The sequence below is a fragment of the Vanellus vanellus genome (genome assembly GCF_965231255.1).
Source record: "Vanellus vanellus genome assembly, chromosome: 24".
NCBI classification, from domain to species: Eukaryota; Metazoa; Chordata; class Aves; order Charadriiformes; family Charadriidae; genus Vanellus; species Vanellus vanellus.
This window is the reverse complement of record NC_138929.1, coordinates 5175076-5186492: the sequence shown is the minus strand read 5'-3', so window position 1 is coordinate 5186492 and position 11417 is coordinate 5175076. Positions and strand designations below refer to the sequence as shown.

The following is an 11417-nucleotide window of genomic DNA, read 5'->3' as shown; positions in this document are numbered from 1 at the left end:
ATATATATATGAAAAAAATCTATATAGATATAATTCTCCATGCTAGAAAGCCCCCAGCCCCTTATAGCAAGGAGAATTTTGACCCAAACTTCACCATTTTAACGCTTCCAGCCATGAGGCGGAGAGGGCGGGAGGGGCGAAGGGATGATGATGAGGAGGAAACGCAGGAGCGGAGGGAAGGCGGCCGCGCTAATCTCTTGGGATTAAGGATCCAGCCTCGCGCCCCTGGCACCCCCCCCCCCCAAAATCCTCCTCACCGAAGCAACTCAGGTGTGGGCGACGGTGAAAGGAGGGGCTGAAAATGGCCCCGAGGGCCCTTCCTGAAGGGTAGAGGGCTTGAGGAGGGGCGGGGGGTGGGGGTCTGCACTGCACTTGGTGCTGGGGTGGGAGGAGGGTGAAGCATTTACGTTGCTAATTTTAGTAATCCTACGTCATTACCATTTCTTAACGAGGCGGCAGATCACATTAGCTAGTCCTTCCATAACTTCTCGTAATGAGACACGAAGCCAATGAATGAACCGCCGCCGCCGCTCTGCCATTCGAAGACCTCAATAAGAATTGCTATGTAAATTAAATACCCCTTAAAAAAAAAAAAAAAAAAAAAAAAAAGGCAAATAAAAGAACGAGGTCCTTAATATTTAAAAGCACTTGCTTGACATTATTAGGAGCGACACCGACGCTGCTCTCAGAGGCGCGGACCGGCAAAGGCTGAGCCCGCGGTTATGTTGACACAAAAGGCTGCTGAGACCCGGCCAGACTCATTACCGCTTAATAGTTTCCACTGAAATGCAAACACCCGCTCTTAATCATTTCATTTTCCAACAGCATATAAACACGCAGAGGGAGGGTGCCTTATCAGACGCTGCGAAAAACAAATAAAACAATACCCTGTGCCCCAACCGGCTGCGTCGCCCCATGGGGCAGCGCCCGGCCGAGGTGGGGAGCGGAGGAATGGAGCGATGGGGGACATCCTCTGGTTTGGGGGTGGCGGTGGCCCTGAGCCACCCAACGTGTCCCCACAAGGGTGGTTTATTTGGTGCCATCCGGTGGCAAATTGACCGGAGGATCCCGTCCCCAGCTGGTTGCTGGGGGGAACAGCCCAATTTTGGAGGTGGCTGGGTCTGGTCGCCGCGGTGGGAAAGGCCAGATGATCATCGCATGGCTGGAGGATGCGCGTTGCTCTTCCCTTCCCCAGCAAGCAGCCCATGTGGTGGGGGGGGTGCCATGGGGAGCAGTGGGGACTCCTCAGGTGATGCCCAACCATCTCTGCCTTCCCGAGCTGGTCCTGCCCTTCCTCCGCTGAGGATGAGCTGGGGCAGACCATGGTGGCTTGACCTCCTGCCTGGGTGACCTGCCCAGCCCTGCTGGCGTTAGGGCCATTGCTCTCTTTTGCAGCAGCAAGTGGAAGATGCTGGGAGGGCTGGAGCCCCTCTGCTGGGAAGACGGGCTGGGAGAGTTGGGGGGGTTCAGCGTGGAGAAGAGAAGGCTCCGGGGAGACCTCAGAGCCCCTTCCAGTGCCTAAAGGGGCTCCAGGAGAGCTGGGGAAGGACTTTTTACAAGGGCATGGAGTGATAGGACGAGGGGGAATGGCTTCAAACTGGAAGAGGGGAGATTTAGATGAGATATTAGGAAGAAATTCTCTCCTGTGGGGGTGGTGAGCCCCTGGCGCAGGTTGCCCCAAGAAGCTGTGGCTGCCCCATCCCTGGAGGTGTTCAAGGCCATGTTGGACGGGGCTTGGAGCAACCTGGGCTGGGGGGAGGTGTCCCTGCCCGGGGCAGGGGGTGGCACTGGATGGTCTTTAATGTCCCTTCCAACCCAAACCATTCTATGATTCTACAAAATGAGGTCAAACTCACGGCATAGCAAACCCTGGCCAGCCCGGGACCCTCCAGCCCCCTCTGGGCTCCCCACCAGGACCAGCACAGGGGCAATGGTGACAGTGATGGGGATGGCAGGGGTTCACTGGAGGGGACAGCAGAGGAGGAATTGCCTCAGGCGCATCACTTCAGTCGCACACGGCCGTGGGTGGTGTGGAACGGTGACCGTGGGGCTCTGTGTCCGTGCCAAAGCCCCGGGGAAGCTCCCCGGAGGCTGCCCTCCAGCCACGGGCACTCCCATTAATCCACCGCCAGCGCTGGGATTGCTGCTGGTGCGTGTCGGTAATTACAAATGACTCAGCCGTTTCCAAAGCAAATGAAGTCACTCGCAGTAATCTTTTTGCAAGCGGCAAACGCTCGTTTACCCAGGGCTGGAAATTACTAATTGTGTTACCTCCATCCCACCTTACGGCAAAGAAGCCGGGTGTCCCCAGCCCTCGCCAACAACCTCTTGCTTAATTTTAGGCTCTGTGGAAGGAAACGGTCTGTGAGGGGCGACTCAGAGTAAGAGGAGACCACGGTGGCTGGAGGATGTCTCGGGGAAGATGGGGCTCAATGCGTCAGCAGAGCGAGACCTCCTGGAAAGGGAAAGTGGTAGGTTTGGGGTATTTTTTTTTTTCATAATGAGCTTTCAAAATGAGATGCTTTCACCCACTCGCGCTCCTGGACCCGCAGAGCATCCCCGAGAGGCGTGTGCCCGAGCGGCTGCGTGTGGCAGCGTGATGCGGAGCACAGGGGACAGCGGCTGCCGAGCTGCCACTCCATCTCCGGGGTTCGTCTTCGCATGCAATGACAAACTGGTTTTTGGACTGGTTTTTTATACCCCTTAAGAGCCAGCAGGGATTAGAGGGGGATGAATTGCCTCAGTCGTGTTTACTTCATCTTCCAGCAGTCTTAGGCAAGGTTGCTGCCTACTGCCTGCGCTTCCTCATTTCGGGAATGTCCCCGGCTCCGATTCATCTCCGGGGAAGGGGAACGGCACAAGGGATGCGCCGTCACCTCGCTGCCCTCCCCCAGTTGCCGGAGGGCATCCCAGTGAGTCACTGCTGCCGGGCTGTATCAGAGCACAGCCCATCCAGGCTGGATGCATCACCATCCTGGTGTTCCTGGTCTGACGGCTGACCATCATGCCCTGGGTGGTCCTGCTCTGCTCCTCGGCTAATTTGCCAAAGCTCGTTGACGCTGAGCCTTCTTCGCTCGCGTTGCAAGCAGAGACCCAGGCAAGAGAGAGCATGGCTTCCCTCCAAGGGGCTGCAACACGGTGATCCTGCTGCAGATGCCTGCTGCAGCATCACCCCGGCTTGTGCTGCGGCGTCTGCTTGCACCTACGTGGTTGCAGATGTTGGGTTCATGTCCAAGGGGGTGGCAGAAGGTGCCGGTCCCTCCTGGTCCTCAGGGGTTTGACCCTGTTTCAGGGTCACGGCCTTGGTCCTGACTATGGCCCAAAGCAACACTCCTGGTGGAGCCCACCCTCTGCCTAACCAGAGTTCCCGGCCTTGGGTTTGATTTAGGGTGAAGGTTTGGGTGAGGGTTTCCAGAACAAGAAGTCCCAGTAAGAGAGGGGCTCAAGGGCTTCCATGGTGAGGGCTGCAGGTAAAATTATCTGCTGGACATCGTCAGGGTGTCTCATGGCACACATCTCAGTCTGGGGGTTGGGTTTGGCACGGTGGCTCTTACTGAGGCAGTGAGGTCCACCCCCACCAGAACGTTATAATCCCCTGATCCCTCCTGAGACCTGGTTTTCTATGATGCACACATGGATGGCTTATGTGCCATCACCAAGCACGCCATGACGGGGAGCATAAACTGGGCTGTCACCTCTCCGAAGTGCTGGTGAGTCGGTTGATGGGGGTCCTCACCCCACCTCCTTGGTGAGAAGAGGTGGCATCTCCAGCCAGAGGGCCATTTCTCCCTGTGAAAGGTGTCTCTGTCCTGGGGACAGCACCGCCACGGATACCTGTGTCCCCATCCCACGTGCCACAACACATTTCCCTGTGCCCCCACCGCGCTTTCCTGGCCAGTGTTTATGATGCCACTCAGCATCCCTCTCTCCCACTGATGCTCAAACCTTCTCTCTGCGTGACAGACATACTGGGGGACTTAAAAAGTGACGTGCCATGGTGAGGGGCTGCAGCCAAGCCCGCAGCTGAGCCCCCAGCCCGTGCCCTGTCCTGCAACGCTGCACGAGATGCATCGGGGCTGGGGGTTGCGCTGGAGGGCAGATAATAACACCCCCAAAGGGGCTCAGGATGCCATCGGAGGGGTGAGAAACGTTCAGGGAATGTCCCCTGTCTCCCCTTGTTGTCCCACCGCTGGCAGAAGGTTTCCTTATGCTGCTCAGCCCTTCGCCCCGGAGCTTGAATCGTTCCTACGGATGAGAACAATATTCGCGCCACGGAGGCGGATGCCCGGGCTCTGTTCAGAGCAAGGCGGGCTCTGCCAGAAGCAGGGGGTAATCAGCACGGTAATTAAATGCGCAAATAATGGGAATTTGGGAGTTATAACAAAAGGCAGAGAAACAATCCGGAGGGGCTTGGAGAAATTAGGAACTCAGAGGCAAAATCTAATCAAGCAGAAAATAGCCCGACTGGAGCCAGCGGCTGGGGGTTACGGCAGTCGGCCTCGGAGCGCTCCTCCCCTGGCATCTGGGGGCGTCTCCAGTGACATTTTGGGGCAGAACAAGAGGTTTTGGAGAGATCTGTTCCCATTTGGTGAGCAGGGCTGGCTGTGGGCTGTGTTCCTGGGAAAAAATCCCAGATCTGCGCTATCGGTGGACGGCGGATTTTGGATGTAATATTGATGGAAATAATCACTCAGTAGAGGAGTCGGGGGGGATGCAGCTGATGGAGGTGGAGGAAAGATACCGGAGGCCAGCGGGAAGTTGGGCTGTTTTGGGGGAAAAAGTGTTGGGTTTTTTTTTCATGGCGATAGGTTTGCTGGGGCTTAAATATTTTAAGCAGTGTTTCCCCGAGAGGAGCTCGGGCACACAGAGCTCTCTGGCCACAGGGAGATAAAGGGAAAACGTGAGCTGGTTTTGGTCTGCTGGACACAAATCCCCTTGTGAGCATCCTGGGAGGGACTCGTGGTGGGGGAGAGCAGCCGGCTGGAGTCAGGCTCTGGCGCAATCGATTCCTGCTCGTGTTAAGCCTTGTCTGGGTTTCCACGGTGGGATGTGGTGGCCGGTCGTTGCATCTCCAGGGAAGTGGTCCACGAGGCTGAGAGACAACCCCAGGGGACCCGGCGCTGTGCCATGGGCACCCTGGGGACCAGACATCAGGTGGCACCGGGGCTGAGTGACATCCCCGGCCACTGTGCCTTGGTTGTGCACGGAGGGATGTTGTCTCTGAGGACCTGCAAGGGGACATCCCATGGGGTGGAAGGACCTTCTCCCTCCACCAACAGAGACCCCAAAGCTGTGGTGCACTGGCAGGGATGCTTCCATCTGATGGCGGCCACCACAGAGCCCTGTAGATCCGATCCCAGCATGACAACTGAAGCTATCCCAGATTCTCGCCCAGACCCATCTCCCAATGCTCCTGGCAAAGGCACCTCACCAGGTTTGCTCCAACATCCCGGTTCTGCCCCCAGGCACCGATGACACGGCTCAGCCCTGCGGGGATGCGCTGCAGCTGCCTCCCAGTGCTTTCTGCCAGCGCTTGAAAGGACCTTTCAATAAGACCCAATCAAAGAGGCAGCGTGGCAAGGAGCGAGCCGCTCCGATGGGAAAGCACATCCCGCCAGCCCCTGCCCCATCCTTATTTTCCCATTTCTTTGTCTTCTGCCCCGGGGAGGCGACCCGGCATCAGGCTCGAAGCCAACGCAAGGCAACAGCCCTAAACTGGAAAGAAAAGGCTGTTAAAGATGGGATCACCTCTGGCTTGGGATGTCCCACAGATGGAGATTGCCAAAGCCCAGGAGAAGCCCAGGAGCTGTCATCGCAGGTTTTCCCTCTATTCCCCAACTGAGCGACCTTTGCTCTGTCCTGGGGTGGCTGTGTTTGGGCTCGGTATCCCCAAATATCTCCTGCAGCCCCCGAGACTGGGAAACAGAGGCACCGAGAGCACGAGCACGGGGCAGGAGCGGACTCATCTCCCACCAGCCATGACGGACGGGACCTGAAGACACCACAGGGTGCTGGGACCTGGGATTTTAGCAAAGCTCCCAAAGCCACAAGCTGTGAGATGCCCGTGGGGCTGAGCAACCCCAGCACTGGGATCAGACCTCCCCGGCTACTGGGACCAGTAGCAGGGCTTGGAAAAACCTGCAGCCCCTTGTTCCCAGCTCACTTCCCCGCGGGGAAGGTTGTCCTGCAGGGTCAGAAACGCCATCAGGGGGGCACAAGCCATCCCTGCCCCACAGCCTATTGCAGCGGGGGGGGGTTATCCTGGGGATACACCGCAGGGAAAACCAGCCCGGGGACGTTCCTCCGCCAGCCAAACCTCCGGGGAAGGGTTTGTGGTTTGTTTAGTCCCAGCAGCTATAGCAACGAGCCCGGCCGCCTGCAGCAGCCCCGCTTGCCCCATCGCCCACACGCCTGCCCCAGCCATGGAGGTGGGGGCACCCCATGGGGTCTGGGGGGACACCCCAGTGGGGACCTACGTCATCCCGCACGGGGTAAGCCCCGGAGCGCAGCTCCGTCTCTGGATTTAGGGGATAGTCAGGGCTCACCGAGGGTAGTGTGGGGAAAATGGGATGGGGTGGGAGGAGAGAGGGGCTGGGGTCGGGGTTTCGGGTGGGCACCAGGATCTGGGGCAGCAAAGCTGCTCTTTGCGAAATGCTCCCCTGCTCCCTGCAGACCCCGGGGAGGCCACCACTGCACGGAGACGCGTCCTCGGGGGTTGGGACTTGCCGGGCACGCGATTCATCCAGGCTGGTGGGGCTGCACCCCTGGAAAGACGGGGATTGGTGCAAGCCAACCCCCTTCTCCGAGGCTCCCAGCCTCCCGGGACCAGCGCTGCTCTCCCCCCTGCCCCTCTGCCTTCTCCCCCCCCCCCGGCTGCCCCGCTGACAGGGCACTACATTAAAGCAAGAGTGGGACATCCCTGGGGTTTTCCTTCCCCCTCCTGCCTTTCAGCTCCGACCTGGGAGATCTGGGGGGGCCGTGCCGGTATCCCAACAGCCCGTGATGATCCTCCAGCAGCTTCCCGGGATGGCGGCTGCCCTGGTTCCCCCCGCCAGACCCCCAGACGTCCGGGAAGGTGCGTGACGGTAGATGTCGTAGAGGTCAGCGTTAAAACCAGCTTAACTTCATCTTCTTTTTTTTTTTTTCCCCCAGCCTTTGCAGGATGAGGGGCAGGCAGGGGGGGCTGTGCCCACCCTCCGCAGCCCCGCAGGGTCAGTCACGCTGTGCTTTCATGGCTGCTTTGCCCCACGGGGTGCATTTTTTGGTGGTTTTAGCAAACTTGAAGTCTAGGCTGGCCTTGACCACCCTGGGATGCTCCCAGGGAATGGTTTTGGGGCTGGGTTTAGTTTTGTTTTTGTTTTGTTTTTTTTTTTTAATCCACCTCACTTCATTCTCCAAAAGTGCATTCCATGTGGGCATAGGGAGCATCACCAGGGAAAGCCAGGGTGATACGGGCTCCTGGGTGGGACTGGAGTGGGACCCACGCCAGCCCCAGAGCCCGTGGGACGCGCAGGCAGGAGCAAAGACCGACTGCCTGTAAGGATTTCACCCAACCTTGTGCCACCCAGGATCTGGAAATCCCTGCTGGGGGAGCAGACAGCAGAGACAGGGGAGCTTCTGGTTCCCGGGTCACACCGTGGGCGAAGCCGTGTGGCGTTGAGGGACGGGGTGTGGGGGGGGAGGTTAAGCCGTCTTTAAAAACACAGGGAGGAAAAGGCACGCTCAAAATCGGCGTGGGAAGAAAACGGAGACCCCAGCCCGGCCCCTCGCAGCCCTGCGGTGGGGGTTGGCTGCCTTTCCCAGTGGGACGGGTGGGATCCATTAAGAGCCGCCAGCCCTTCGCGTGCTTTCTCCCCCTCACCCCGGTTCAATGCCTGGCTGCTGGCCCGCTCCCTCCTCCCGGCTCCAGCTCCGGCCACCTCCCGCATGGTGCTGTAACGCTCCTCGCTGGAGGGTCCGCTGCCTCACGGGAACCCATCCCTGCAGCCGTGAAAGCACTTTGGGATCCAGCGTGTGGGATACGGGGATGCCCAAACCCCCTTTTTCCCAGGGTTCCATCTAAAGGGGGCTCACAGGTCTGGTACATGAAGGCAGCAGGATTTGGGAGGCAGCCCCTCCAGCAGGCATTTTGCAGGGGAACGTCATGCCTGCGGCAAACGGGGATGTTTTGATGGGGATGCAGAGCCAGTCGCCGCGCTTCCCCTGCAGCCGGATTACCCTCAGCGGCCGCCCCGCGCATCGGGCATCCAGCCAAGGGCACTGGGATGCTGACCTGTACGTGCACGGCCACTCCGGGTCCCAGCGCCTCCTGTGGAGCCAGGCAGGGGCTGGAGAGGCACAGAGCATCCCCAGCCTGCTCCTCTGCTGGACCCAGCTCCGTAGGTTCTTGCTCCTGGGAATGGAGATGGGTCCAGCCCCAGCTCCTGCCTCCTCGGGAGGGTTTCTGAGCCACCCCGTGCACAACGTGGTGCGAAGCGGAGCCGACCCTGGTGTGGTCCCCACGCCGTGCCACCCCGAGGACACCGGCTCTGCCGCCGGGTGCCAAGGCAGAGGCTTGCCAAGCCGCTGAGCGCTGCCAGGATCACAGCAATTCTCCTCCGAATGGGCGGAAAGTCTGATGCCTCCAGCACCACTAATCACCTTTTGTGAGCAGCCTTCAGCAAGCCAGACCAGATGTTTAATCACATTTGCAAATAAGAAAAGGCTGGAATATGGCTATTTTAAAGCTTTATCCAAGCAAAATAATTTTTAAATGCCACATGGGCCTTCCAAACTGGGTGGGGGGTGGGGAGTCTGGCTTAGCTCCCACCACTTGGGCACAGGGACAAGCCTTGGTGCCGCCCCATCCCATCCCAGGCATTCATCCCATGGCCATGCTTCTCGTGCCCTTGCTCTGATCTCTCTCTGACGCAGAGCCCCTTACTCTCTGGCAGATTTAATCAAGTTGATGATGATTCAAAACTCCCAAATGCACCAGGTGGTGATGAACAGCCTGGCTATGTCGGCACTGACGTCCTTTGGGTTCGGGCCATCCCCGGCTGCTGCCCAGGTAAGGGTCAGGGATGCTGGATGGCCAAAGGGACTGTAGGACCAAAGGACCAAAAGGACCAAAGAGGTGGGCAAAGGGACCTTTCCAGAGCTTCTCAGGACAGCAGGATGCCCGTGTCCTGCTTTGGCACGGTGTGGGACCCCTCCGGGCGCAGAAGCTGGGTGGTCTCAGCCCATCTCAGTCCAGGCTCTGTAGCCCCTCGAGGTTTTGGGGCTCTTTGTGCTGGTTTGACCCCCAGCTCTGCCAGCACAGATCGCATCCCAGGCTGCTTGGAGGCGATACAGCCTAGCTGGGAAGAGCCAGGACCCTCCCTGCGTGCTGCGGCCGAGCAGCGAGGCCGAGCACTATTCATTAGGCAAAACGGCTCTGCGAGGGCTTTCATTTAAAAGTCCATCTCGAACCCAAATCATATTAAACATTTCATCTCCGTGGGGGGAAACCAATGCTGCTTTCTCGGCGGGGGCGAGAGCTGGGCTGCAGGCAGCTGCTTTGCTCGCTTCCAGCTGGTGTCTCCAGCCACGTCCCCTCCCATACTGCCCACCCAAGTTCACCCGAGACTGGACCCTGCCTGTCACATCCAAGCGTCTGGATAAAACGGGCTCTTCCCAGCAGCGTTTCGAGGTCCCGGCTGCGGGGCTGCCACCTCCCCATGTCCCCAGCAGCCGTGTTCCCATGCTGGCTCACCACGGGGCTTTGTGTGGGTTTGAGCCCACCCAGCCGGACCCTGGCAGAGCCGTGCCGTGCCGACGGCATCGCAGCCAAGAGCAGCTCCGTGGGAACTCTCTTGCTGGTGTTTTGGGGAGTGGTGCCCCAGGGAGATGGCTGCTGAAAGGGACAGCACTGCCTTTTGTTTCTCCCCGCAGGCGATGGCGGTACCTTTGCAGACCGGAGAGGAAGAGGAGGCTGTGGTGTTCCACCATCACTACATCCCCTACCCCAGTCCCACTCCCCTCCTGGCATGGCCAGTCCCAGCACGGGATCAGGGACCGGCAGCCGTGCGGTACCTGGGCACGAGCTCGTTAGCTGAGGATGGGGAGGTGTGAGTAACGAGGGCGCTGTGGGGCTGCATGCGCGTCCCTGGGGCCCCTAGTTTAATGGGACTTCCAGCCCAAGCTGGGATACAAGGGGCAATGCCAGGCTGGTGTTTACTCCTGTCCTTGTTCCTCTCCAGCAGTGTGGTCCCTCCTCCTCCACCCCCCAGTGCCACGGGGACGGTGGGAGCCAACGTCCCACCAGCATCGGGTAAGGACACGTTCTCCCCATGTCCCTCAATGAAGGACATCTTGCCATCAAGCAAGCCTCAACCGGGCAGCCCCCAGTCAAAGGCTGAGCCCTCCCCACTCCCTCCATCCATCAGATCCTGGAGGTGGCCATTGCATATCCGCCAACACCCCTTTTCTCTCTGTTTTCCCCATGTCCCTCAATGAGGGACATCTTACCCTCAAAGAGGGACATCTTACCCTCAACCGGGCAGCCCCTGGTCAAAGGCTGAGCTCACACCACTCCCTCCACCCATCCATTGGATCCTTGAGGTGGCCGTTGCACATCCTCCAGCTCCCCTTTTCTCTCTGTAGAATACTACGATGTAGTGGAGTAGAGGCTGTGAGCTCCGCGCTTCCCAAGATAGTTTCTCCTGCACGTCCCAGCCCTTGACCCCAGCAGATCCTGCAGGTTCTGAGCATGGGTGCTCCATGATACATCTCATTTTGGGGTGGCTTGCGGGGAGGAAGACAACGTGCCTAGCAAAATGCACTTTGCTGGGCACATTGGCTTCCTCCCCGCGAGCCACCCCAAGGCAGGGGGTGTCACGATGCCTGTCACCAAACCCCAGGTGACAGCGTTAACCCCCAAACAGGGACATGCTTTATCTCCATCCTCTGCAGAGGGCTCATCCCCAGCAGGTTAGTGGTGACATCCCAATACCAGCTGGACAACGTGTCTCTGCCAAGCCATGAGGACTCTGCGGCACGAGCTGCGCCATGTCCCAGTGGGGAGGGGATGGGGGGTGTGTGTGTGTGGGTGATGCCAACCCAGGTGGTCCTGGTCTTCATTAGTGCCTTCAGATCTCAATGCAGCACATTGCCTGTAATTAATTTGCTTTGTTAAGAAAGCGCCCTGCTGTCACTAATTAAGCATCTGTAATTACCCAGACTGCTGGCTTTGTGCCTGAGTGCAGGGCTCCCTCCGAGCTGTGGGGGCGAGGGGGGGGGGGGGGGGGAAACGTGAGGCTCTTGTACCTGGTGTGTGGGGGGGGTACATCAGTGCCTGATGAGGGTTTTGGGGCAATAGGGGGAGCTGCTGATGGTTGGTGCTGGGAAGGAGAGTGGGATGCTCCTGGCTGAGCCCAGTCATGGGGAGAGCTGGATCT

The 11417-nt window shown here is 58.9% G+C and overlaps 1 protein-coding gene across 1 annotated transcript; it reads left to right on the top strand.

Moving 5' to 3' along the window:
• Window positions 1–6422: 6422 nt before the first annotated feature.
• On the top strand, window positions 6423–10646 carry PRR29 (proline rich 29; the record flags this gene model as incomplete). Its single annotated transcript, XM_082495039.1, has 6 exons — window positions 6423–6491; window positions 6952–7075; window positions 8934–9049; window positions 9913–10088; window positions 10221–10291; window positions 10624–10646. 6 exons carry the CDS (start codon window positions 6423–6425, stop codon window positions 10644–10646), a joined length of 579 nt encoding a protein of 192 aa, XP_082351165.1.
• Window positions 10647–11417: the final 771 nt, after the last annotated feature.